Source organism: Caretta caretta, chromosome 9 (genome assembly GCF_965140235.1).
Source record: "Caretta caretta isolate rCarCar2 chromosome 9, rCarCar1.hap1, whole genome shotgun sequence".
In the NCBI taxonomy this organism is placed as follows: Eukaryota; Metazoa; Chordata; order Testudines; family Cheloniidae; genus Caretta; species Caretta caretta.
Window position 1 is genome coordinate 11,459,819 of NC_134214.1, and position 27,966 is coordinate 11,487,784.

Consider the following 27,966-nt stretch of genomic DNA (forward strand, 5'->3'; position numbering starts at 1 on the left):
TCACCTGGAATACTGTGTGCAGTTCTGGTCTCCCATGTTTAAGAAGGATGAATTCAAACTGGAACAGGTACAGAGAAGGGCTACTAGGATGATCCGAGGAATGGAAAACTTGTCTTATGAAAGGAGACTCAAGGAGCTTGGCTTGTTTAGCCTAACTAAAAGAAGGTTGAGGGGAGATATGATTGCTCTCTATAAATATATCAGAGGGATAAATACCAGAGACGGAGAGGAATTATTTAAGCTCAGTACCAATGTGGACACAAGAACAATGGATATAAACTGGCCACTAGGAAATTTAGACTAGAAATTAGACGAAGGTTTCTAACCATCAGAGGAGTGAAGTTTTGGAATAGCCTTCCAAGGGAAGCAGTGGGGGCAAAAGATCTATCTGGCTTTAAGATTAAACTCGATAAGTTTATGGAGGAGATGGTATGATGGGATAATATGGTTTTGGTAATTAAATATTCATGGTAAATAGGCCCAATGGCCTGTGATGGGATATTAGATGGGGTGGGATCTGAGTTACCCAGGAAAGAATTTTCTGTAGTATCTGGTTGATGAATCTTGCCCATATGCTCAGGGTTTAGCTGATTGCCATATTTGGGGTCGGGAAGGAATTTTCCTCCAGGGCAGATTGGAAGAGGCCCTGGAGGTTTTTCGCCTTCCTCTGTAGCATGGGGCACGGGTCACTTGCTGGAGTATTCTCTGCTCCTTGAAGTCTTTAAACTACGATTTGAGGACTTCAATAGCACAGATATAGGTGTGAGGTTTTTTGCAGGAGTGGTGGGTGAAATTCTGTGGCCTGTGTTGTGCAGGAGGTCAGACTAGATGATCATAATGGTCCCTTCTGACCTAAATATCTATGAATCTATGTAATCTTTAAAAATATTCTACACTTTCTATTCATCCAAGGATTTCAAAATACATTACAAAAAACAGTTAATTATCAAAACTCTTGGGAGGTAAAGCAGGGATACATAGGGATCACTTTACCTACCTCTAAATTGCAGCTAGCTCTGGAGTGGAGCATTAATATCCCATAGCAATACTACAAAGGATAAATAAATTATGCCATATTTCATGTCAATATGTGAACTTCATAGGGAGTTACAAACATGTAAAGAGAGCAGAATTTGGCCCATTGACTTAGATTTTAAAAATACAGTATCTTTGCTAATTATATGCAGAGAAGAAAGACAAGTGGATTTTTAATATGTTTTTTCCCCCAATCATTGGGTCATATGAATGACTTTGCAAGAAATAATACTAAAAGCAGAAATTCAGAGCTATAAATACTGAAGAACAACATTTGTCACTGGTACCCTAAATTACGTGTTGTTCAAATGACATCTTGTATAATGGCTATATTAAAATTTACCTATATAAAGGAAATATTTACACAACCCCTGAACTAAACTCAGAATTCTTACCAGCTCCTAGAGTGGATGAAACACATGGGTATCCTGATTCACAAGGAAATATGGCATGTACCATCAATGACCAGTAATTGCACAGTTCAGACAGGTCTGAAGCTGTTGCTTACAATTATAGAGAAAAATACCAGATATTGGCATCCAGATACTGCAGTGACGGGCCCATGAGAAATGCCTTGTTAGCCCTCTAGATAGTGCATGTAATTATAGGCTATATAAACAGTCCTGTAACTTGTAACAATCACTTGTCTATGAGCACAAGCCTTCCTATCCCTTTATATCTAGTGTCAAATACTTGCACTGCTGACTCAACCTGGATTTAGTCTGCACTTTCCTCTGTAACTAAACTCCTTTGAGAGGAAGTGTTGTTGCAAGTCACATTTGTACAGATGAGCTTTGACCAGACTCAGCACTTTGCTCACAATACCTCTGTGCATATCAGGAACGCATGTAGGGATGAGCCTTGCAGTCCTTTCAAGACCATCAGTACCTCTCTCCTCAAATACTCCTATCAAACTCATTGAGATTATTCACACTAACACCTTACTGCCAAAGCAAACTCAGGTACTGAGCACTTAGTAATTTCAGTGCAATGAAGATTTGGCCATCCAGTGAATTTTTCCAGCAAAAGGAACTGGAGCATATCTCCAAAGGCTTAGAGATGCACTCTTTTTTGGGATTACTTGTCCCCATTTTCCCCTAGCACATGGATATTGAGAATGTGGCACCTTAACTTGGAGTCTCTTTTTTTCTGCTGAGGTGCTTGCATTTCTCAGCATGATTTGTGGCAACCACAGTCATTGCTTCACTCTGTTTATTACATCCACTAAATCTCAGTCTCATTTCAGACTCTTATTGTGCTTGTTCTGTAGTTGCCTCTTTTCCTTTCCTTTGAACTTCTCACTGTTCTCATTGCTATAATATTTAACCAGCTACCACAGGTCTTTCTCTGATGCAGCATGTGATGCAATGTTATGATTTCTCTGCCTGTGTCAAGGTTCCTTCCCCACTCTAGGGTACAGATGTGGGGACCTGCATGAAAAAACCCCTAAGCTTATTTTTACCAGCTTAGGTTAAAACTTACCCAAGGTACAAACTATTTTACCTTTTGCCCCTGGACTTTATTGCTGCCTCCACCAAGCGTCTAACAAATATATAACAGGGAAAGAGCCCGCTTGGAAACGTCTTTCCTCCCCAAAAAATCCTCCCAAACCCTACACCCCCTTTACTGGGGAAGGCTTGATAAAAATCCTCACCAATTTGCATAGGTGAACACAGACCCAAACCCTTGGATCTTAAGAACAATGAAAAAGCAATCAGGTTCTTAAAAGAAGAATTTTAATTGAAGAAAAAGTAAAAGAGTCACCTCCGTAAAATCAGGATGGTAAATATCTTACAGGATAATCATATTCAAAACATAGAGAATCCCTCTAGGCAAAACCTTAAGTTACAAAAAGACACAAAAACAGGAATATACATTCCATTCAGCACAACTTATTTTATCAGCCATTTAAACAAAACAGAATCTAACGTGTATCTAACTAGATTGCTTATTAGCCCTTTACAGGAGTTCTCACCTGCATTCCTGCTCTGGTCCCGGCAAAAGCAACACACAGACCAACAGAACCCTTTGTTTCCCCCCCTCCAGCTTTGAAAGTATCTTGTCTCCTCATTGGTCATTTTGGTCAGGTGCCAGCGAGGATATCTTAGCTTCTTAACCCTTTATAGGTAAAAGGGTTTTTCCTCTGGCCAGGAGGGATTTAAAGGTGGTTAGCCTTCCCTTTATATTTATGACAGCCTGTAGCACACAGCCTCTTTTACATTATTCACCTGAGTAAACATCCTGACTCTAAGGGTATGTCTACAATGCAAAACAAAACACCACGCCCCCCCCAAAACAACCCCACAGCCGCATATGTCAGAACCTGCATCAACTGACTTAGGCTTGTGGGCAGGGGTGAAAGTAACTTAAAGGACTTACCGGTACGCCAGAGTCCTGAGCGGGGGCGGGGGCTCAACTGGAAGAGGCGTGGCCTCAACCGAAAGAGGTGGGGCCTTTAAATCAAGATTTAAAGGCCCCAGCTCACCCCGGAGCTACCAGCTGCAGAGGCAGCTGGGAGCTCCAGCAGCATTTTAAAGGGCCTGGGGATTCCCGCAGCAGCCAGAGACCTGGGCCCTTTTAATCACCGCCGGAGCACTGCCGCTGCCCGGGGTAGCGGCGGCAGGGCTCCGGTGGTGATTTAAAGGGCCCGGGGCTCCCCACAGTGGAAGTTGCACCAGGCCCTTTAAATCCCCGCCCGAGCCCAGCTGCCAGAGCCCTGCGGTGATTTAAAGAGCCACTCGAGCCCCGCTGTTGGAGCTCTGGCGGTGATTTAAAGGGCTGGGGCTCCCCACAGCAGCTGGAGCCCCGGCCCTTTAAATTACCGCCGGGGAAGCGGTCCGGTACGGCAGCTGGTACGCCGTACCGGACCGGCTTACTTTCACGTCTGCTTGCGGGGCTCTCACTACCGGGCTAAAAATAGCTGTGTAGACATTTCTGCTCAGGCTGGAGCCTGGGCTGAGACACCCCATTTCTCCCCCTTGCTGGGTTTCAGAGCCTGGGATCCAGCTCAAATGGGAACATCTACACTATTTTTAGCCCCGTACAGCAAGTTTGAGTCAGTTGACCCAGACTCTGAGACTCGCTGCCACAGGTTTTTATTTGCAGTGCGGACGTATCTAAGCTTTCTGCCTCCTCATCTATGAATTTGAGAGTTGATGCTCAATACACCAAAAGTCATGCGATACTTACCTTCTGAGCAGTTTTGTCTGCATTCTTTAGCATCCTATGTGCTCAGCTGGTTTTTTGGACAGGACAAACTTTACTGCATTCATTTTATGTAACAATTTGCTTCTGTTGCCAACAAGATGCAGCCTAAGCTACAGCAAGTCCTGCATCACCGAGAACATATGCTACCTATGAGATAAGGGTTTCATGTTAGAAGAACACACCTATGAGAGATGAATTTAGTTACATAAGGGTCCAAACCTGCCATCCTCATTCACTCCAAGTAAGGGGATTATTCATGGAGAGAAGTACTGCTCAGTGTGAGAGAGTGGCAGAATCAGATCTGCGACGGAAAGGAACTGAATGTTTATTATGTATTTGAAATTACATCAATGGCCACAGAGATTGGGGCGGGTGATGTGGGAATTTTATAAATCTAAATTAAATAAAATATATCTCCTTATCCCAAGAGTTAAGGTCAAAATTGTGTCTGAATAGAATCCAGCTACCACAAGGGAAAATATATTATGCCTTCTCGCCAGATTTCATCTCTTTACAAAGAACAAAGCAATGGTTCAGATCCTCGGCTACAACCATAAAGTGCACTCCATAGCTCAGGATGGGAGCTGCAAACGTAGCTTTTGTGTTTTCCCAATCCTGGCCCTACTGCAAAACAAGATGATCCCCTGGCATAATTTAGAGCAGGCTGAGGGCTGCTGCAAATTACAGCCACTGCCAATGACCACAAGAGGCCAGTACTACAACCAGAGATGAGTGGGGCATAGCACCATCCAGTCCATGCCTCCTATTCCCAGACATGCCTCCTCAGGGAGGATGGGCTGCAGAGCAGCTCCAATGCTGGCTCTACACCATGATTCTCCCATGATGAGGTATGATGTCTCCATGTCCAAATTCTGCTGGGAATATGGTACAAAATCTCTGCCTCGCTCCCATGGAGCTGGGCCTATATGTCAGAACGTCTGCAAATGAACAGCTGACACATCCAGCCACTTCCTCACAGCCATATAATCACTGATCATGCGTAATCACCCCAACTGGCTTGCACTGCCCACTCAACGTTAACTCCCAAGCTCCCCATGGCAGCGGGAGCTAGGGTCAGGCATGGACCGTATTCATCTGCTTGATATGTGGTGGAGTGAAAGGAAACCCATGTATGGCTAAGCCACTACAAATTTAAATGAATAAATTAACATTTATAAACACACGAGCGCTTGAGTAGCTCACCTATCAACTATAGAGCCTGGTAACTTGCCAAAACTTTGGAGCTAAACTTGCTCATTGCCTCCACTGAGCTCCCAGTACCTAAGTTCTCCAGGGTAGTGGGAGTGAAGAGGCAGGCAATGACTATACAGCTCCTTAAAGTTTTGGGGGGGTATCCTGAAACTCTGGGTCTTAGCCACGCCGAGGAAGTGTTTATGCCTTAAAAAATTGTAAGGGCTGATGGTGAAGGTAATTTCCAAATTTAAATTAGTAAGTAGCTAAGAATTTTAAGCATTCTAAGTGCTGATGGATTATCACCAGAGCTGCAATTGATGAGTTAGTGCTATAAACACCTGTTTATGACTCAACTATTTTTATTTTAATCAAGAAGCAATATGGCAAGCAGAGCGACAGACAAGAAACATGTCCTGAATATAATAGTCTTGAGTTTATGTAGCATCTGATATCATCTCTCCAAAGCTCCCACCACTGCCACTGCACTGAGCTTGATTGTATGGGCTTTCTTAGGGATGAAGTGATAAGACCCTGATTTTTTTCCCTACAGAAACATGGCATAATTCACCAGTCTATCATACACACTATTGTGACTTTAGATTTAAAGGGATAATGTCAAGTAGTTCATAGTCAAAAATATGACCTCCCTTAAAATTCTTATCTGCTGGTAATCTCTGGTTTGGTTTTACACTGGACACTGATTTAGCAGTGTCCTTTAGATACTGTGAGCTAGTTTGTAACACTAGATGCATGGAAATCAATCTCAGATAAGAACCTTAACTGAAGGATTTTCTTAACAACATTTTAATTCTTTCAGTTGATAACCTCACTGCATTTAGACAAACATTAAGATTCACAACCCTGCTCTGAGGTAGGCAAGGATTAAAAAGCTCAGAATATCAGGATTTAGACTAGACAGACAAGGGGGAGATAGTAACTTTTATTGGACCAGCATCTGTTGGTGAAAGAGACAAGCTTTCCAGCTCCACCGAACTCTTCTTCTTTAGAGATGAAAATCTGTGATTTACCTAAAATCATACAGTAAATTAGGGGAAGAGCTCCTAGTCCTGGGTGCTAACAGCTAGATCATACTTCTAAAATGTCACTGAAACTTGAAACTAAGGAGTCTTGCCTAATCCAAACAGGGTTTTTACACCAAACGGGCCTCAAGATGTTCCGAAAACATGAGTTACTCCTCACGTCTGTCATTGTTGCCTTTCATCTTTTGTCACTTAAACTTACAACCTTGAAAATTTAACACCAGCTGAAGTCATTTGAAGATGATCCTGTATACACATTTGCATTTTTGGAGGATCAAAAGCAGGTGGCATTTTCTTAGAAAGTTTCTTTAATTTCTCTCTCTTCCCCTTGCCCCTTTTCTTTTTTTCCTAGTCAGACACAGAGTTTTGGGATAAGATGCAAGCTGAATGGGAAGAAATGGCTCAGAGAAGCTGGATTTCAGAGAACCAGGAAGCACGTGGCCAAGTAACTGTCTCGACCAGTGAGAAGGTAACCTCAGTAACCTGTTAACACAGCACATCCTTTCTGTACAGGTTTTAGAGTCACTCTCCTCAGTGTCTATAAGGGGAAAACAAGGAAATGCCTCCCCACAACTACACGCTACCTGCCACTAAGGTGAGAATTTCTCAAGAGCTCAGCTCCCATGTAAGTACCTGAGTAAGGGTCACATTTTCACAAGAGCTCAGCACTTCGAGAGCATGTTGGGATCTGAACTCTTTGGAAAATCTGGCTATACGTGTCACAATAGGAGCTGTGAGGTGCTGAGCACTTTTGAAATCAGGCCCTAAATCAAGTGTGTTGGGCATTTGAAAATCTGGCCCTATGTGTTCAAAAACTTCCCATCCTAGGAATGAATTTCTCTCTCCCGACTCCCCATCTCCTTTATGTATTTTTCTTTGATTTATATTCTCATTTGCTACACATATTAAAACACTCTTTACCTTGCATTGGCAGGAAGGTGGATTGGACAACCCTAAAATTCTGATCCCTAGGATTTATGACCCAGTTTCTATAGTCCTTATTCAGGCATTCATTTCTCTCCCTCAAAGCACATTGCCTGAGAGCACATCCACTCCAGGCAGAGATGACCAGGCTTCATTGGCTGACACAAACTGGGTTGCAGTCACAGAGTAAGGCAAACCCTCTTTCAAACCTAAAACAAGCTCAAGTGCTTGCAATACTGAGCTGCACCTTAGGTATTCATTGAAGGTTTCAGGCTATGTCATAAGTGCAAGCACTGAACCGACATGGAGTTGAAAGCACTGGGGGAGGCTAGTCCATGCAAGACATGCTCTTTTTGCCAAAGTTTGATGTATTTGGTGCACACTGGGACCAATCCTGCTCCCATTGAAATGGATGGGGTCTACTGTGTAGGAAGTAATTATCTCCTAAAGTATAATACTTTTGTGAGGGGTTCCCCCTGGGAGCCTCTTCCTCAATGTGAAGAGAACAATGCACACTTGTGATAAGCCAAGATTTTCCCCAAGCACTCCAGTCAAAGCTCACTGGTTTGGATTAAAACATAAAATTAATTTATTAACTACAAAAGATACATTTTAAGTGATAGCAAACAGATCAAAGCAGATTACCTCGTAAATAAATAAAACGCAAACTAAGCCTAAGATACTAGAATGATAAGATATGAACTAGCGAATTCTCACCCTGAGTGATAAACAGGCTGGCAGATTCTTAAGGCGCAAGCTGTCTTTCCTTTGCAGCTTGGGTTTCCCAGGTTTTCATACACAGGCTAGAAACCCCTTTAGCCTGGGACTATCACTTCCCCCAGTTCAGTCTTTGTTCCTCAGGTGTTTCCAGGTGTGTTGTTGTAGGGAGAGTGAGGTACCATCAGGATGTCATTTCCCCCTTTTATATCTTCTTCCCACTTCCTGGAAAGCTCTTTTGCTGTGACCTGAGTCAAACAGTTCCCATTGGGTAGTGCTATCTCTGAGAGGTTTCTATTGTATACAGTTCCTGGGGAAGTCTTTGTGCTTGTGTGCATTTCCTCAATAAGCCATTAAAATTGTTTGGACGTTTTACTTTTGTACCCGAAAGGCTGCTTGTGGGTGTTTTCAATCTCACAACGTTTCAATAACACATACCTAGCCAAACTGCATAACTTCACATGTGATAGCACATACAAACCAACAAAATATTAATGTCTAGCAGATCAAGACTTTTAGAATGATACCTTAAAAGGCATATTTTGTGCAAAACATATCCTAATTATATGGCAGTGGTGAATAAGGGGGTGCCAGGGTGTCACAACTTTCTTGGAAACTAGGGTAAATATAAAGGGCCAGTAACAAGTGCCCCAGTCTGTTGGATCTGAACCACACAGTTTTACATTTTTTTTATTGAAACTTTGCAAGGGAACTCATACCATTTTCATGCAGCAAAGAAGTTTTACACCTAGCTGGGAAATGATGAGCTATTTAACTGTATGTACTTAATGTTCCTTGCTACTGTGTTTCATCACTGAACCATTAACTGTCTGCTCCAGGGCTATTATTTTCATACCGAAAACCCTTTCAGAGACTGGCCTGGTGCTTTTGAGGAAGGATTGAAAAAACTGAAAGAAGGAGACCTGCCCCTCACTATCTTATACATGGAGGCTGCCATTCTACAAGACCCCAGTGATGCAGAGGTATTCACTCCCCTGCCTTTATCTAAGGAGGGGAAGTAGCTACAAGTGTCTCACTTCACCTAGCGTAGCAAGGATGGGGAGGATTCAAGGTCAAAACCTTTGGCAGTGGTGATTACGTGAAACAAAGTGGAAGGTAACAATGTGTATGGAGTATCACATACTTTGAAATGAATTAAGCAGAGCTGATCAAACAATGAAAACTTGCTTATTTTTCAGTTTCAGAATTTCCAAGCTTTTATTTGAATATGTTAATCAATCAGTTTTTTTAAAAATTATTTGACATGACCATCAAAATGTTTCAGTGACCAAAAATTCTGGCAAATGAAAAATGTTTATAACCATTTTCAATCAAATACATACATATACATACATATATATATTATTCAATCAAGATATATTTTTAAAGTATTTCTTTTGTTTTGTTTGTATTTTGGGGGGGAGGGAACATTTCAACAGTTTTTCACAAAAAAATTCCATTGTAGAAAAAGACCATTTTTCAATGTAAAAAAATTTCCACCCCGCTCTAGAATTAAGATATTCTTCAAATCTGTATTGCAGGTTCCTAGCAAACATTACAGCATTTTTATTTGTAACAATAATCTCAGAAACACATAGGAATACTGGCTAATAGGTAAGGAAATGGAAGGTTCTGAGATATGGCAGAGAAAGTTAATTGTAGTTGATACTAGCATACAGCAAAAGCTAGGACTGCAATATATTTGTAAGGCTGCATGTGCTCCATCTGCTGTGTGTTTCGGGTATCTAATATTAAAAGGCAGTGTGAATTATTTGAATGTTAGAGCTGAAATTGATGTGTGGGATGTGGAAGCAACAAAAAATAGCCTAGAAATCAGGTGTGAAGAAAGGAGGAGCCAAAGACCGAGTCCTATAGGCCAGCAAGAGAAAGGATTTCACAATTACCTGACTGACATGATGCAATTTACATGAAACTGTCTGAGGAGCAACATGAAGCAGAAATAAGCCACTTACCACGGGTGCCGTGAAAATACTGATGTTTACTGTACTGCAGTATTTGTGGTATGTCATACGTAGAAATCATAAAGATAATGGAATGTCAAGAATTTAATAGGCCCACTGAACGTTTATTATTTGCATTAAAGGCTGTGTTACAAGCACAATTTCAGCCTGTATATCTGTCACAGGGTGGTCTACTCACTGCTGTGTAGCGCATCCTTCTGGCGATTAGCTCCGCCCAATTCAGTGCCCCCTTTCTTCTCACAATATGGCCACCTCGTGACTCAGCCCTCCGGCCAAGTCACTCTCTGTTTTCCCCTTTCGGGCAAGTTTTTTCAGAGTCCTTCTCCACTGGCATCCTCACCCACTGCACTGACTACATCACTCCCACAGTGACTCGGGCAGTCTTCCCATTCACTGCCACTAGCAATCCCATTCTGCAGGGGATGATAGGGGAACCCAGACCCGTCCTCTACAGTGGGTTCCAGTCCAGGGCCCTATAGCAAGCAGTTAAGGTCTGCAGCTACACTAACCTTACTGCTCTCACCCATGGACTATTTCTCCTGTGCTTCTCCAAGCTTTTCATTCTTCAGCCTTCCTAGTTAGACTCCCCTCTCTCAGGCCTACTAAGGTTCTTCCTGGGTTCCTATGCCCCATCCTTCTCCCTTACCTCAGGGGGAGAGATTGCAGACTTCCTCCCTGCACTCTCCCATGTTGCTTCCAGCCTCCTGGCTTTATAGAAGTCCCACCTGTTCCTTCAGAAGTGAGCTTCCTTCTAATTAGCTCCCTCCCCACAGCCTAAATCTTATGCATTTGCAGCTTAATTGGCTGATTGGGACCACCCCTCTTAATTCAGCTCTTCCAGGGCTGGCATGGAGAGTACACCACATCACAGTACTTAAAAGCTATGACTTTTTGGGGAGAAGGGCATTCCTTTCATTGTGCCAGGGTGTATGGGGCAAAATATTAGAGGACCAGATCCTCAGCTGGCATAACATGCTATAGCTTCACTGAAACCAGTGGAAAAGGAAGAGTGGGATTCAACATAATACTGTAAAGTCTGTCTTCAGATATGCACAGGCCACTGCACCTAAAATCAACAGGAGTGGTTGTGTATGTGCGTCTGAGTCCCGCTGTGTCTACTGCTGTATGTGCCTGATGCAACAAAATGATGGTGTCGAATCTCCCTCACATTGTAGGGGCGAAACTATTTTCTTCCGCATTTTCAGATAAAAGCCATTTAGAATGTGCAATAACTCAGCTGTGAGAAAACAGTATGGGATCTGACAGTGTAGAATCACCATTGACTTCAATGGGAACTTCACGTGGATAAACGTGGCCTAAAGATATCCAGAATCACTTTGGTTTGTACTGTTGGTGTATTGGCAATAGAAGTACTGTAGTTAGGCCAGTGTTGGATACATGCTGTTGTCTATATGTGTCCATTTATTTAAGCAAGCCATAGGGAGATTGCTCTGTGATTCCAATTGCACTTGGGGACATATCATAAAACAACAATTATTATTTTGCAGGCCTGGCAGTTTCTTGGTATAACACAGGCAGAGAATGAAAATGAGCAGGGAGCTATTGTCGCCCTCCAAAGGTAGATGAAGATATTTGAAAAATAATGAATCCCATCAATATTAGTTAATGGATGCCTGTGTGTATGTCGTCTCACACTTGTGTTCCGACCTTTTATATTTAATGGGGGGGTGGGGGGGTGGGGAATGAGTGGCATACAGAAGAGATGTGCTACCTCTAGTCTCCATAGCATGATTTTGCATTCCTATGGAGTTAATGGCAATATTAAATATTATATTTAATTCACTAAACGGAAACACGAAAGAAAACCTATGTGTCACAACAAACCTGAATTAGGCACAATGCAAATAAAACGTCTTTTCAATATTCTAGACACTTGATATATTTTCTAAAGGGTTTCTGTCTTAATGAAAATGTTTCCTTAATTGGATGAGGCTCCTCTCAACCACTGAATACTAATTGATGGAGAACATTGCTAGGTTGATGGGAATTTAATGAGCATGCTACACCTGTTAAGTAAATGCCTATTCCTAAATATCAGTGTTATTATTCTGCCTTTATCTGTAGTGAGTGTTGCTGCACTATATTCCGTTTCCACTTGTAGCCGAGTATACACTCCAAACTTAATTGCATTAGCTATGTTAACATTCAAGCCAATTTACCTAAGGATACTTCAATTATTGTAACTCATTTATATGTAATGTAATCTTTTCCTTACCTGCACAGAAATCCAAAGGATTCCCTGAAAAAGTTTGTCCCTGATAGGTTGAAACGTACAACAATGCTACTCACAGATACAGTGGACCAGATTCCCCTGTGCATTATGGTGGTGTAAAGCTGGAGAAAGCCTATGGAAGTTCATGGGCTGACTCTGGCTTTACAAAGGTGTAGCGGAAGGCAGAATCTGGCCCAGCAGTTCTATTGAAAAGGATGGGCTTTGGTTTCAATCTTCAAAATATCTTTTTACATAGCCAAATGCTTTCTACAACTGCCCCCTTCTAGAGTACTCAAAAATCTTCTATTTGTTTATTAGGCAGGTGCTATTAAAAAAAGGCTTCCTCCCACATTTGCTATGCCCTGCTGATAACAGAAAGTGTGGGGAGTATTAGCTTTTTATTTATATAACACCGTAGGCGCAGATGGCACATAACACACACAAACAAGGCAAGGTCCCTGCTCCAAGATCCTGCTGTCCTTACTAATGTGAGTGGTTCTTTACGCACACAAGCAGTCCCAAGGAAGCCACTAGCACTACTTTTATGAGTAAGGGTTGCAGGATCAGGCCCTGAGTTGGAAGAATTGATGCACTGCATTTTGCTAAATGAAAGTAAGATATTTTTCTTCTCTGTTTAGGTGTTTGCAGCTGCAGCCAAACAACTTAAAAGCTCTGATGGCCTTGGCTGTGAGCTACACTAATACTGGCCATCAACAGGAAGCCTGTGAAGCGTTAAGAAACTGGATAAAGCAAAACCCAAAATACAAGTATATAATGAAGAGCAAAAGAGGGTCTCCAGCACTTACCAGGAGAATGTCTGAGCCATCAAAAGAAAGGTAAACCTGGATTAGCATCCTGAAGAAGTTAGGCCCAGATTCTCGGCTTCTAACTTCCATTGATTTCAATGAAGTTTCTCAAATGTATAGTGCACTGCTCAGATATTTTTAAGTTAGATAGGAACATAAGACCCAAGGTCCATCTAGTCCATTATCCTGTCTCTGACAGTGGCCAGTACCAGTTGCTTCAGAGGAAAGTGTAAGAGTCCTCCAGTAAGCATCGTGGGATAGTCTTCCCCTTATTGGGTCTCATTCTGGTCTCTAATAGTTGGAGATTAGTTTAAGCCCTGAAGCATGAGATTTACTATCCCTTCAACAAAATTTATCATTAAATTATAACGCTGGGTGTTCTTGATATCCACATAAATGTCCAATCCCTCTTGGGGAATCTTGCTAAATTCATGGCCACAGTGACTCCCCAGTGTCTTCCTAAACAATCCCAATCTTTTAAATCTTTCTTCATAAGAGAGTTTTTCCAGATCCTTGATCAGAGCCGTTCTTTGAACCCCTCTAATCTTGCAATATCTTTTTTTGAGATGGGGTGACCAGTACCGCACACAGTATTCCAGGTGAGGCTGTATCACTGATTTATAGACAGTACGATATTCTCCACATTACTGTCCAGAAAGAGTAAGAAAAACAATTGCAGTTAAAGTGATTAAATCATTGGATCAGGAAAATCTTTTTTAAATATGGTATAGTATCCTTGCGAACACACACAAGCACATAGTCCATTCAGAACATTTAGAAGTTGTGCGGCAGTAGAAGGTAAACTTTCCCTTTACCACCAGTTCCTATTGTTATTTTGGTAGTCGATCTAAACATTAGATTTCCACTTACATTGGTGGTGAGACGTATCTATTTCTGAACTTTTTAAATACCTTCAGCAACTGCTTCATAGACCTAAAATGCTGGGAAGATTCCATTTAATGCCATTTTGAAATGGGGCGTTATGTTTATTATTATCAACAAGCCTTGTGCTAGCAAGATCATTTTGACTGAGCAACAATAAAATAGGGAACTTCTGTTGAATGATGAAGTGTGTTATATTGGGCTTAATCCAAAGTCTGTGAATTTAGGAATCTAAATTTTGGCATCTGTCTTTGAAATCTTGGCTGTAGATTTCAAAATCTTTATCTAAGACTCTTGAGGATTGACCACCATTTTTGCCAACCTGGTTTCCTTGCTTTAACCTTGAGAGAAGCCCCTAATCCATTTTTTAGGGTGCCAGAGAGAATTGATACAGCTTCAACAGCTCTTATAGCCCATATTTTAGATATGCTTGAGTTTTCAGCAGCTCTTTGGCTTAGTGACAGTAAACCTTTGAACTCTAATGGCCAGTTCTCAACCAGAGTTGGAATAAGTCATTACAACAATTGCACTGAAGATGTCTATTTGCACATGTTTTAGAGGAGTATAAAGACTTGAATTGCTGGCTGTGCAGTAGATGGTGCAGCATTTACAAAGAACTGTAAGATGCAGCGTGGTGTTATTTTTCACCCTTTTCTAGTTCATTACTTGAAGAAGTAAAGGAATTGTACCTGGAGGCAGCTCACCAGAATGGTGAGATGATAGACCCAGACTTGCAAACAGGACTTGGAGTGCTCTTCCATCTGAACAGAGAATTTAACAGAGCAATAGACGCATTTAATGCTGCCTTAACTGTTCGGCCAGAGGTACCTATTATGATTTTGCATTAAAAAAAAGTATCATTTTACAAGCCACTCTCTTCCTTTCCAACTTGAAGCTGACCAGTATTAATGAGATGTCTCTTCAGCCATTAAAATTTTAATACCTGAAATAGAAATGTTAATTGCAAGAGAGCCCTAATGAGAAACAGATTTATGCATGTCCAATTTTTGGCTGCACACGGATTCATTGGAGTAATTTTATGAAGTTGTCTAGAATCATGAGTCAGATCCTCACATTCCACACCAATTAACAGCGGGTACAAGTATTTTCTGGACTGTTCATTACTTTCGAGGGCCGGGGAAGGTCTCATATCCTTCTGTCTTAAACCAATAGTAGAAAACTCTCATTTTGTTATCAGGACTATTCATTATGGAACCGCCTTGGAGCAACCTTGGCAAATGGGGATCGAAGTGAGGAAGCTGTGGAGGCTTATACTAGAGCATTAGAAATTCAGCCAGGCTTCATTAGGTCCAGATACAATTTGGGAATAAGCTGCATCAACCTAGGAGCCTACAGGTGAGTTATGAAAAGAATATCAACATTTAAAGCCAAAAGTAAGGTGGGCTTCTAAAAACTGAAAAATTATTTTTGAGTTAAAAGTCTATAACATGTATTCTGATCTTTGTTTAATTTAAGATATTGTTATAATGTTTGGATGAATGTAAAGCATTTTGGAAGATGGGATAATATATATGAATATATCTTAATGAGCCACCATTTCTGCCAATTGACAGTACAATATAATAAAACAATTGAAGAGTATGTTATAAAAAGTTAAGGCCCCAGTTCAGCAAGGTACTTAAACACATAGAATCATAGAATATCAGGGTTGGAAGGGACCTCAGGAGGTCATCTAGTCCAACCCCCTGCTCAAAGCAGGACCAATCCCCAACTAAATCATCCCAACCAGGGCTTTGTCAAGCCTGACCTTAAAAATATCTAAGGAAGGAGATTCCACCACCTCCCTAGGTAACATATTCTAGTGTTTCACCACCCTCCTAGTGAAAAAGTTATTCCTAATATCCAACCTAACTTCCCCCACTGCAACTTGAGACCATTACTCCTTGTTCTGTCATCAGCTACCACTGAGAACAGTCTAGATCAATCCTCTTTGGAACCCCCTTTCAGGTAGTTGAAAGCAGCTGTCAAATCCCCCCTCATTCTTCTCTTCCACAGACTAAACAATCCCAGTTCCCTCAGCCTCTCCTCATAAGTCATGTGTTCCAGTCCCCTAATCATTTTTGTTGCCCTCCGCTGGACTCTTTCCAATTTTTCCACATCCTTCTTGTAGTGTGGGGCCCAAAACTGGACACAGTACTCCAGATGAGGCCTCACCAATGTTGAATAGAGGGGAACGTCCCTACCTCTCCTCCCAGTTTAGTGTCATCTGCAAACTTCCTGAGGGTGCAATCCACACCATCCTCCAGATCATTTATGAAGATATTGAACAAAATCGGCCCGAGGACCGACCCTTGGGGCACTCCACTTGATACCGGCTGCCAACTAGACATGGAGCCATTGATCACTACCCGTTGAGCCCGACAATCTGGCCAACTTTCTATCCACCTTATAGTCCATTCATCCAGCCCATACTTCTTTAACTTGCTGGCAAGAATACTGTGGGAGACCGTGTCAAAAGCTTTGCTAAAGAAGACTCAATGGGACTAATCATGTGCTTAAAGTTAGGCATGTGCTTAAGTGCTTTGCTGAATCAGGGCTTACGATCCAAATATCTCAATTTGTCAGAACAAATGTTATAAGGCAACAAAGACAGAGCACTGGGCTGGGAGTCAGGAGACCTTGGTTTCAGAGCTGATTGCGGGAAAAAGTTCCCCATGAATAATTTCAACAAAAATGAAAAATTTTTTCATCTAAATTTTTCTCTGACTTTTTTGGAGTTTTTGTAAAAAAGAAAAATGAAAGTTTGGGGAAAAAATATTCTTCAGTTGCAGAAAGTAGAAACTATTAATCAAAAACTGACATTTCACTTGAAAATGGCTACTTGTCAGAAAGGAAATTTCCATTGGAAAAACTTTAATGGAAAAATTTTGACCAGCTCTCCTGAGGTCATTTCTGGCTCTTCCACTGAGCTTCTGTGTTTCCTTGGGCAAATCCCTTGATCTCTCAGACTCATTTTACCATTTAAAATGAGAACAACATTACTTACCCTCCTTTGCAGAGTGTTTTGCAATCTATGGATGAAAAGCACTAAGTATCAGTTGAGAATTTCAAAGCAGTGCAAGTGATTTTATCTGCCATGAAACTTAAAATCAATAGAAATATTTCTGTAATTAAAAAAATCAAATGAAAACAGTTGATTTTAAAACATTAAATGTTTCTTTGCAATGTGTGAAACACTAATAATGCAGCACCGTGAATATGAAAGTGAAAATTAAAATGACTATTGATTTGCATTGTCCAAACTGAACAAAATGTGAAGTAAACATTTATTATAATTACTACATTTTTCATCACTAATGAGACATAACATGCTGTATCAATCTGGCAAACTGGGTGATTCCAATGGCTAGCAACACTATTCCTCTACCCACAAAGATGAAATTAAAAAAAAACCAAAGAAATGCAGATGCCCACTTGAAATGGTTCAATCTACATGTTAGTTTTAAGTCTTGTTTATACATGAAAATTAAACCAGAATAAAGTAGGGTGTGAATTTTAAGGGGATTAACTATTCCTGATTAACTCCATATGTGGACACTCTTATTCCAGAATAATAGTACCTAATTCCAAAATGGATTTCTCTAATTTGGAATAAGGCTCTCTTATTCCAGAATAAGAACATCCACACATGCAGTTAATCAGGAATAATTACTCCAGAATAACTCCCCATCTAGACAAGCCCTTACTAGGGAAGGGATGTCTTAACAGAATGGTACAGTACCTAATTTTCTGTAACACCTACACACTCAGTGCAGACAGCTTTCAAAACAGTGATTTCGGGCCAGATCCTGGAGTATGTTCAAAGGCAAAACTCACAGAGCTTCAGTATGTTGCCAAACCAACCATTCAAAAATCATGAGTCAGATGCCAAAAAAAATCAGATTAAAAAAAAAAAGACACGTTGGGTTCTATTTGTTTGTCTTCTGGTTTTTGAGCCTTTAGGTCTACTAAGTTCCTTTTTGTAATTATTCCAGGAGGAAGCCAAACAGTTTGGTGTATTTCCTGGAAATAAAGTCCCACATACCCATTTACCATTAAATGCATATTCCAGGCACTTGGTTTATTTGAAAGTGGGGGTTTTCCCCTTTAGTGGCTCATTTTCCACGCTTGCCATCAAAATGCCTAGCCACTGGACTGGTGTGCCAGCAGCCAGCCTTGTTCGCTTCTATCTTAGGGTTTTATATGGCCCCCATCAGCACAGTCTCCAAGCACCTCACAGTCATAAAGTATTTATCCTCACAACACCCTTGTGAAGGGAGGAAGTGCTATTATCTCATTTTACAGAAGGGCATCTGAGGTCCAGAGAGACTAAGTGACTCACCCAGAAAATCTGTGATGGAGCAGAGTCTTGGGTCTCCCAAGTCAGTTCTCAAACAACTGGACCATCCATACATGCCTATCAGATCATAAGACAAGATGGTCTCTCTCCATAAACCCCTTTCCTGTAAGTCTGTGGCTCAATACACATTTCATACACGGATCAGCTTCTCTGTGTGAATCAAGGGTAAAATCCAGGTCTGTGTAAAAAGAGTCCCAAGTGTCAACAATACAATTAAGATAACAAGGCACGTGTATAATGGAATTCATAACCACACTAAGGAGAATTTCCCCAGGCACTTGAGTAGGTTCATCTCTGCATCACTATACAAGTGCAGCCTTTTTGATACATAACAATGAAGTCTTGCAGCAACACTTTTGTCCGGAATTGTTAAAGGCAGATCAAGCAAGAATACTACAAAGAGATCGTGGTCTCCCATGTTGTCAGATAATGTGTTTGATTTTACTGTAATGCCTTAGAAGGAAGACAAAATATACTTTATTTTTTAAACAAAAGAGATTATGTTGTAATATGTGGATGTTGCCTTTCTTTCCTCCCCACACAGAGAGGCTGTCAGCAATTTTCTCACTGCTCTCAGTTTGCAAAGAAAGAGCAGGAATCAACAGCAGGTTCCCCAGCCGGAAATTTCAGGCAATATCTGGGCAGCTCTCAGAATCGCTCTGTCTATGATGGACCAGCCAGAACTATTTCAAGCCGCTAATTTGGGTGATCTGGATGTTCTGTTAAGAGCTTTTAATCTAGAACCGTAAAAAAAAAAGCAGCCACGTCACGAAGATGTATTAGGAAATGCAAAACTCTTTCATTACCAGTTTCAAAATGATTACGGACACTTTCCAAAAGATCCTGGGCTGTAGAACACTAGGGGAAGTTCTACCAGACATCAGCCAATTCCTGGAAATCTTCAAAAGCACAAAACTTTGTAAATACTATTGAACTCAAATCAAGGATTAAAATGAACAGCAGCTAATCTGACAAAGACCTGACCTAGATGAAGCAGTCATACCCGAAGAACCTTCATCCCATGCAAGATATGCATATATATATACACTCACACCTATACAGAGAAAATACATTTAAGACAAAACCTAATAATCCTTGTTGCACGTTAGAGTGGGAAGCAGCACATCCAAGGAACCTTATTGCTCATTGCACTAAATTGACACTGCATGCCCCTACAATGTGGAGTCCCTATACTTTTGTTTGTTTGTTGGCCATTCTCTTCAAAGTCCTACTTCCACATAGCTCTGACAGGAGGTACATGTACGGTAGATATATTTTGTGGTGAATATATTAGCTTGCAATCAATGAGGGCTTTGTTTGTAAAGGTACCTTGTTTCAATTTTACTTTTGGACCTAATTCACAGGCCCTCAGAGATGGAATTCAGGAGGAATTCTGCACATGGAAGATTTACAGGGTTAGGCCCTTTATTTACTAGAGGGATGAGCTTTGTAAGCAGAAGCAGTAATTTGTATTAGAATTTTTGTTGTTTGTACCAATTACGGCCCCAATCCTGCAAAGAGCAGGATTCTGCCTATGTGGAGGTCCTGGTAGGTTTCAGGCCTGTGTATGTGCGTAAGCACTTTAATCTTTTGTAAATGTATGCTGTGCTTTTATTTATTTTTAAAGTAGGAACAAAAGATTTAATGAGATATATATATATATAGCCTTGTTGGCATAAAGGACCAAATATAACTTCTTGACACTAGATAGAGAGCTTTCCAAATCCTAGTGTTAAAAATGCAAATAGGGTATCAGTTATAATCTCAAGTGAATAGAATATTTATTATGCATGTACCAGTAGTTTCACACACACACAAAAATACAGATTAATTGGAGGTAAATGTCATCTTAGAAAAAAAATGAATCTCTTCCTTCAGCTTTCCACAGAAACTAAAGAAGAATCTGTTTAGGAGCAGATGTCTACAGACCATACTCTGGGGGAAAACTTCCACTGAAGTGAAAAGATTTGCCTGAATAAGGACTGCAGGACAGGGGCTATAGAGGTTGATCCTGCTCTCACTGAAATCAATGGCAAAACTCTGATTGACCTCAATGGTTGCAGAATCAAGACCTTAGTTTTCAGTAGTGTTTAAAGCTCCTAAAATAAAGCCTGTACCTACATGGTTCCAAATGCTTCCTATGAAGTACTGAGCACCTTCAACTCTGACTTCAGAATGAGTTTTTCAGCACATATTAGGGGTTGGGTACAATGCACATGTATAGCACAAAGGGAATCCATCCACCCAAGACAGATCTATAGAGTTGTACAGAGTTAATTTTCAAGTACTGTGGTTTAGGGTTTGGGGGGTTTTTTTTTAGTACTTTCTCTAAATAGTGAAAAACATTTTTACATTAAAGATATACTGCGTTGGTTTGTGTTTAGGAATGGACAGGACAGGGTAGCTATTGCAGGTGAAAGCGGAAAAAGTAACACAGTCCCTTTAAATGACATTTTACCCTCCCCCCGCTCCCAAAGAGCTGTATCAAAAAAGCCACTGCACAGATTGTAGGGCAAGGAGTCTACTTCATTAGTACAAATAAAAATTTTCTTGCAATTGTCTCTTATTTTGAGCAACCACTTAAAGGAAAACACCTTGTTTAGCTATGCCAGAAGGTGGACATTGGATGTGGTTTAATTAGGGCACAATTTTATTCTTGAATGTCTGGGAATACCCCGCAGATAAAAGTGTACAGTGCAGGTGATTCCATAAACATTTCAATATATACCCCACAGGGTTTCCATCAGCCCTGCCCCTTACCCATCCTGGTCCCCACCCAAGCTGCTGCTGGGACCTCGCCATTCCCCCCACACACCTCGAATGAGGGTGGGGGGAGGCTATGAAGGTGGAGAGCTCCCTGACGTACCAGTCATAAGAGCCCTGAAACCCCCACCCTGTTTCTACTCCTTTAAGGAATACCTCCTTTAAATCCCTGACCAAGCCATTTTATCTCACCACTGTATGCCTTCCCTATAGAATACTTGCACTGGACATCTGCCCAATGTTTACATAATGAGTTGTAACACCATTCTCCTTTCATGTTTGCTCAGCTAAGCCCCCCTGAACCTGCAGTGGCAGTGGTCCACAAACTGTGGGGCGTGCCCCCTAGAGGGGCACCGAGGAACATCTGGGGGGTGGCAGGGCTCTGGCCAGGTACCACGGGTGGGGGGAGGGAGCACCACCCTGCCCTGCTCTGCCCCCAGTTCCGCTTTGGCCTCACCCCTACTCCTGACCTGGGGAGCGTGGACACATTCCATTATTGGTAAGTGGGGGGTGAGAGGAAAAGTTGGGGTACCACTGTGCTATAGGAAAGGTGAAAAATACACTTCACCTTGGCCCATCTGGGAGTGAGGGGCAAATTCCTTTGCAGACACCCACCTGAGAAAGGAGTGACTAGTGCAATGCCCACAGGGGATCCTGACAAAACCCAGTATTTCACTACTTCCATGAGTGGGAGGGTAGGTGCTCCTCCTCTGCTTGGTTCAGATAAAAGAGGACTTTTCTTGCACCGGCAAGGACCTATATAGTCCCCCACCTCTTTGAGTCACTGTGGGGAGGGGGTAAGTTAGCTGACCTGATCTGTGGCAGCAGCTGAAAATAACTGGCTGGGTTTCTAGCCCTTAAAGGGGCACACACCTTTTCCAACAAGCCAGACAACAGTCCCCACTGCTTCATGTGCAGTGAGATCATTATCCGATATTGTAATCACAAAGTCAGTAACTAAAAATCATCAGTTAAGAATGTATCATTAAAATAACAGCCCCACACAGAGGCGCACCACAGAATGGAGAAATGCTGAAACAGGGGCAGGTATTTGTAAATAAATAAGGGTATAACAACTGACAACTGCAGTTTTCCTTTAAGCGGTGAATACGAAATGCTGGCTGGGAAATTTCATTTTAGCTGAAGCAGGCTTGCTATATTCATATCAGCTGACAACAGTTTGCTCTTTTGCTTTGACAGTGATGTATGATGACAATTCTCAGCTATCAATGAGGCAGAGCAGCGGGTGTCCTGCAACTGAAATCTGGACAGTGTGGGGTTTTTTGGGTGGTAAGAAAGGAAGGAGGCAGCTCTGGCTAGAGGCAACAGAGCAAAGGCATAAAAGCTCAGATCTAGCTTTTTGCTCTCCCATCACACAAGTTCTTTCAGAACATCTCTGTGCGGATAATTATATTACTACAAATCTGGTAAATCTAGCCCTGCTAAAGTTTTATTTTTATGCCATCCAAAACAACAGTTAAACTGCTTGAATTTTCACAGATAAAATGACAAGGTTGATTTTCAAGACTGACAGTAGTTCACAATACCTCTGGTTTTGGACCATGTATTAGTAGAGTGGCTACTTTATTCGTTTGTTTTTAAATGTAGGGTCCTGGGTACACCCCATGATCACCACCACCGAAAAAGGAGGAGGAAAAGCAGATGTCTACTGATTTAACAGGGGAGACATAGCTCAAATCTGTATTCCCCTGTTTATATACACACACAATTGACATTGAAGAGACTTGCATGCACAAATCTAGAGAAACCAAACCTGCCTCCCATAGGCATGTAAGGACCCCAAATTAGCAGAAGCACTGCAGTTCTGCCGTACATGGGGGTTATAGGCTACTGAGTGACCAGCTAAGGGAACTGAATGGCCCACTGAGCTGCTTCTAAGAGGCTCAACCCCATGAATGGTCTCCAGTTGCGTATGGCCAGTGGATGACCAACTGCATAGATCCACTGTCCAAAACTGTGTAGGTGTTGGGGGTAAATTGAAGCAGGAATAAATGCTGTCACAGCACATGGATTGTAGCAGTAGCCACAGAGCAGTAGAATTGGCGCCCCATGCCCTGCCAATAGAGTGTTTGGGGGAAGGGACACAAAGAATATTCAGGCTGTTTACTCAGATTTTGCATTTGGGCCTTAATACCACAGAACATGGTGAGTAGGGAAATAGAGGGGGAAACTGGAACTACCAGAAAACAAAGGGAAGCTCCACAGAAAACATATGAGAGATCAAATAAAGGAGTAAGAAAGGGAATGGGGGGAAAAGATATGCAGAAGTATACACAGAGTTTAGGCAAATCACAGCCTCCTTGGGTCCCTCATTTACCCCCTGCTGTGAAAAGGGGGACATAATTCTCATCCACCTTTGTGCTCTCTCCAGAAAAAAAGCACTAGGAGTGCAGAGTATTCTGTTATCATGCTGCCTATTTGGTCTGTTGTGGGGCAGTTCAACAGTTGGGTCAATTCTGAGAAAGCTAAAAATAATTGTTGAGTGTGCAGTGAGCTCAGCTGCAACAGAAAATAGCAATTTCACACTGTGACCACTGCCTCTCTCAGCAGGATGGAAAAGGCAACCTAAGACACCTTAGGGACAGGGTCAAGAAACTGGCATCTGAGCCAAAATGGCACTGCTTCTTTGGTTTTTCTTAATCTCACTTTCCTGCTTTCCATTCTCATTACTCTCCTGTTTCTCCAAAAGAGATTTGTTACCTAGCTAGGTAATTAATTTATTCTAAGGTTTGGAGTATTATATAATGTGTATTTCATGTCATTTAAACCACATTCCCGGTTGCAGAGCCCTTAGGGCAGTGGTTCTCAAACAGAGTCTGGGGTCCACTGGGGGGCCGTGAGCAGGTTTCAGGGGGTCTGCAAAGCAGGACTGGCATTAGACCTGCTGGGGCCCAGGGCAGAAATCCAAAGCCCCCACCACCTGGGGCTGAAGCCTGGGGCTCCAAGTCCTGCCTCCCAGGGCTGAAGCTGAAGCCCGAGCAACTTAGCTTTCTAGGGCCCCCTGTGGAATGGGGCACTGGGCAATTGCCCAGCTTCCTACCCCCTAATGCTGGCCCTAGCTTTTAGATGCAGAAAAACAGTTGTTGTGGCACAGGTGGCCATGGAGTTTTTATAGCATGTTGGGGGTCCTCGGAAAGAAAAGGTTGAGAACCCCTGCTTTAGGGTATTGGTGACCTTACGCCAGATCTGCTCTGACAAGGTGCTGAACACCCTCAAATCCTGTTGTCTTCAATGGGAGTCAAGGGTGCACACTATTTTGCAGGATCAGATCTAGTGCATGTATTCAGGTACTGATCCAGGGCTGGATTGTGATACCCTTGCTCATCCTATGTTACGCCATGAGTAGCCCCACTGGAGTCAATAGGAATATTGTGGAGTACAATTACTCAGTGAGAGTAAGGGGCTCCTTTCTAGTTATGTCTATACATTGCAATGACTCCAAAACAATTTGAACAGGGTCTCTTGTGTACTCAAGTTGATGTGCAGTTATCTTCAGTGGATACCCTTTCCCAGTAGAAATGCAAACATAGTATTTTATGTAAAAAGTTATTAACACTTGTTTCTGAACCAACCCCATTTTTTCCTGTTTCTTTTATCCTCTCTCCCCGTCAAGAAACTATTTTTATGTCCACTTAAAAATTAAATTGAGGTTTCAAACAGATCTCTCTGTGTCTTAATTAATAGTGTTTTCTTACGATGCTGTTAGATAAAAGGTTTGTAAAAATGTGAATTTATTTTCTTTTAAAGAAATGCGTAGCCTCAGGTACAAAAATATTGCATGGAACAGTATTCACATATGAACATACCAAAATATTAACCCAAAGCATGCAAGATACATAATTTGAATGTAAATTTACAGACTGCATGATTAAAGCTCAAACACAGGTGATTTTTAACTATTAATTTATGTAATGGGCTATTTTAAATGGGATTTAAAAAATATTGGTCCAGCTCTAAAGTGGGAGATTTACTGTTGACATAAGTGGGGGCAGAATTAGACCAATGCTGACCATTTTTGAAAATCCCATCCTTATAGCTTACTTTGCACTGTAGATTTCACATTTGCTTTTAATATTTATTATATTAATTGTAGAAATCCTTGGAATAAGGTTTTTGCAGCCGCGTCTTTGAGATATTGATCTTTAAAAGTGTTAAAGAACCGTGAGACTGGGGGATGGCCTACCCCTCTCGAAAACTGGCAGTTTGGATTTTCAGATTCAGATTTTAAGCTTTTCTTGACAGACTTAGAACAGATGCCACTAAACCAGAGCATCTGATTCCCAGAACCATCTCAAACCATCATGGCTTACTGCTATTGTGGCCATAATTTTCAAATGTAGCCACTTAAATCCGTGGAAGTTAATTTTCAGGCACCCAGTTTGAGAGACATAGGCCCTGAATTTCAGAGGTACAGAGTTTCTGCAGCTGCCATTGACTTCAACTAAAGTTGTGGGCACTCAGCATTACTGAAAACTCAAACCTCAAGGCTGGGCACTCAGAAATAATGGCCCCTTTGGAAAAACTGGGCCTATATGTCACACAGAAAGACAGTGACTAACACTGACTGATTAGATAGGTGATCTTACTACCATTCATAGTACACGGATATCCATACCACAATACAACTGGCACTGACTGACTGCCTGACTGGCAGCCACAATAGAGATGTCGAGAACTAAGGTCCCAGTCCAATCCCCATTGGAGCCAATGAGAACTAGATTGGACCATAAAGTAGTCCTGGAGCAATCTCACTCCAGGTCCATTTAAGAAATGTTTATAAGATATAAACGAGTCACATGGGAACAAAGATTCTCATGGATACACCGTACAGTATTAACTACTCTTCAAATAACATCTAGGCTGGAAATAAAATATCTTATTATAGCCCTCTTCTACTCTCTTTTTCATTGGAAAGAGAAAATATATTGGGGACAGAGAGCTGCATGCTCTCAGAGAAAACATTCTAGAAGAAATGCAAGTTAGTTACCTTCTTAGTTAGCTGATCAAATATGGACAATATGAAAAAAGAACATGTGACAACATTAAAAAGGAGAAAGATTACAGGGTCTGAACACAGAATAGCAATAACTGCTGGGGGAGAGGGGATGGAGGAAGAATCAGAAGGAATCTGAAGTTTACTAAAGTAGGCCCTGATCCTCCAAAAGCTCTCACATGCAAGCAGTCCCACTGAGCGAGCTTGCCAGGTGAAGACCTTCATATGCTTTGATCTCCCCTGTCCCCGCTCCCCACCTCTTTTGCAGAATTTGTCATTTACATTGGCAGAAGAATATCCTTAAGTTAGCAGCCTTTTTAATATCAGTACTTTATTGTAAATTTAGAAAAATCAAAATGTTTATATATATATATATTTTATATATCTGAGTACAACATATCTAGACTAAACTAAAAATATATTGTTCTGAAAGACATTCTATGCTGCTTCTGCCATATGCTGCATACTGTTTTTTAAAAGTCCTTACATCTTGCACCAGGTTTTGGCTTTATTTTTAAGCCAATTTACGGCAGACAGGAAAGAAGAGATTATAAGGTCTGTTCACAGTTACACCTGGACAACCACAATGACTTCACAAATGCCATGATCCAGCAAAGACTTATATGCATACTCAACTTTCTACATTGTAGACCCATGGTTAAGTACACATGTAAGCCTGAGAAGGATTGGGGCCTAAGGATGCAAAGGTGTGAACTAAGGCCGAATTTAACCCTATATTTGAATATTTACATTCTGTTTCAAATCGACCTAGACTGAGCAATCTGTGTCTATATATAACTATGGGATGACAGGTTAGTCTCTCACAATAGGTAACTTTGCCTCTGTATACCCAGTGCATTACTAGCCGTGAATAAATATTAAAACACAGAGCTGTAGTTTACTGATGCTTCAGTTTGATGTTCTCTTGCACTGCTCTTTAAAATAAACTGCTTCCTTAAAAATGAACTGTATGTATATTGATGTGTTTAATTTATTAAGCTTATAGATTTCAATTTGCAGAGCACCACAGTTAATGTAGTATTTTTGTACTGTGTTGGAAGCATGCCTTCCTGTGATTCTTTTCCACATATTAAATTGTATTTATAATTGTGCAATTTTTAAATATGTTTTAAAATAAACTTTGTCTGTGGCTTCAAATACTTGACAGATTTCTTGTGCAGTTGAAGATGGACTTTGGTTGTTACTGCTTAAAATTAAATGGGGAACTTACTTCTCAGAGCAGATTCATAAATGACTTTTTTTTTCTTTTAAATCTGAGGTTTTCATTCCTAGCTATTTGAAAGCAGAGATGTGTTTCTGTGCTTAAAGTTCAGACAAGACAAGGTTGTTTTGTTCATCACAGATCTGATCCAAAGTCCATTGAAGTCAATGGGAGTTTCTCCAACTGATTCAGTAGCCTTTCGACCAGCTCCCATAAGGTTAGAAAAACAAAACGAAACACAAATGAACAATGCTTTAAAACAGGAAACCCTTAATACTTACAATGCAACTGTAAAATATAATTAAAATAAAGATAAAGGGCCTGATTCTCCTCCCCATTTTCCTTGCTGTAAATCAGGAGTAACTCCGTTAAAGTCCATGGAATTAACTAGTGCAGGGCCATTTTAAGTAACAGGGGAATTGGGCCACATCTGCTTAGGGGGCAGATCCTCAGCTCATGTAAACTGTTATAGCTCCTCTGAAGTTAATAGAACAATGACATTTACACCAGCCGAGCATCTGCTCTGAGGCATTTTCTGTCCCCTCAGAATTGCAGGTGTATTGAAATATTCTCTGAGTTTTTATTGG

General features: G+C 41.2%; 1 protein-coding gene across 3 annotated transcripts in view; it reads left to right on the forward strand.

Annotated features, from left to right (window-relative positions):
* Positions 1-27,317, forward strand: part of PEX5L (peroxisomal biogenesis factor 5 like) — a 178,064-nt gene extending 150,747 nt beyond the window's left edge. For all 3 annotated transcript variants that reach the window (XM_048864343.2, XM_048864344.2, XM_048864345.2), the window contains 7 exons: positions 6,829-6,945; positions 8,957-9,100; positions 11,608-11,678; positions 12,971-13,168; positions 14,679-14,844; positions 15,219-15,376; positions 18,925-27,317. In XM_048864343.2, coding sequence (XP_048720300.1) covers positions 6,829-6,945; positions 8,957-9,100; positions 11,608-11,678; positions 12,971-13,168; positions 14,679-14,844; positions 15,219-15,376; positions 18,925-19,129 — 1,059 coding nt within the window. In that variant the 3' untranslated portion in view covers positions 19,130-27,317. The remainder of the gene's footprint in view (positions 1-6,828; positions 6,946-8,956; positions 9,101-11,607; positions 11,679-12,970; positions 13,169-14,678; positions 14,845-15,218; positions 15,377-18,924) is intronic.
* Positions 27,318-27,966: the final 649 nt, after the last annotated feature.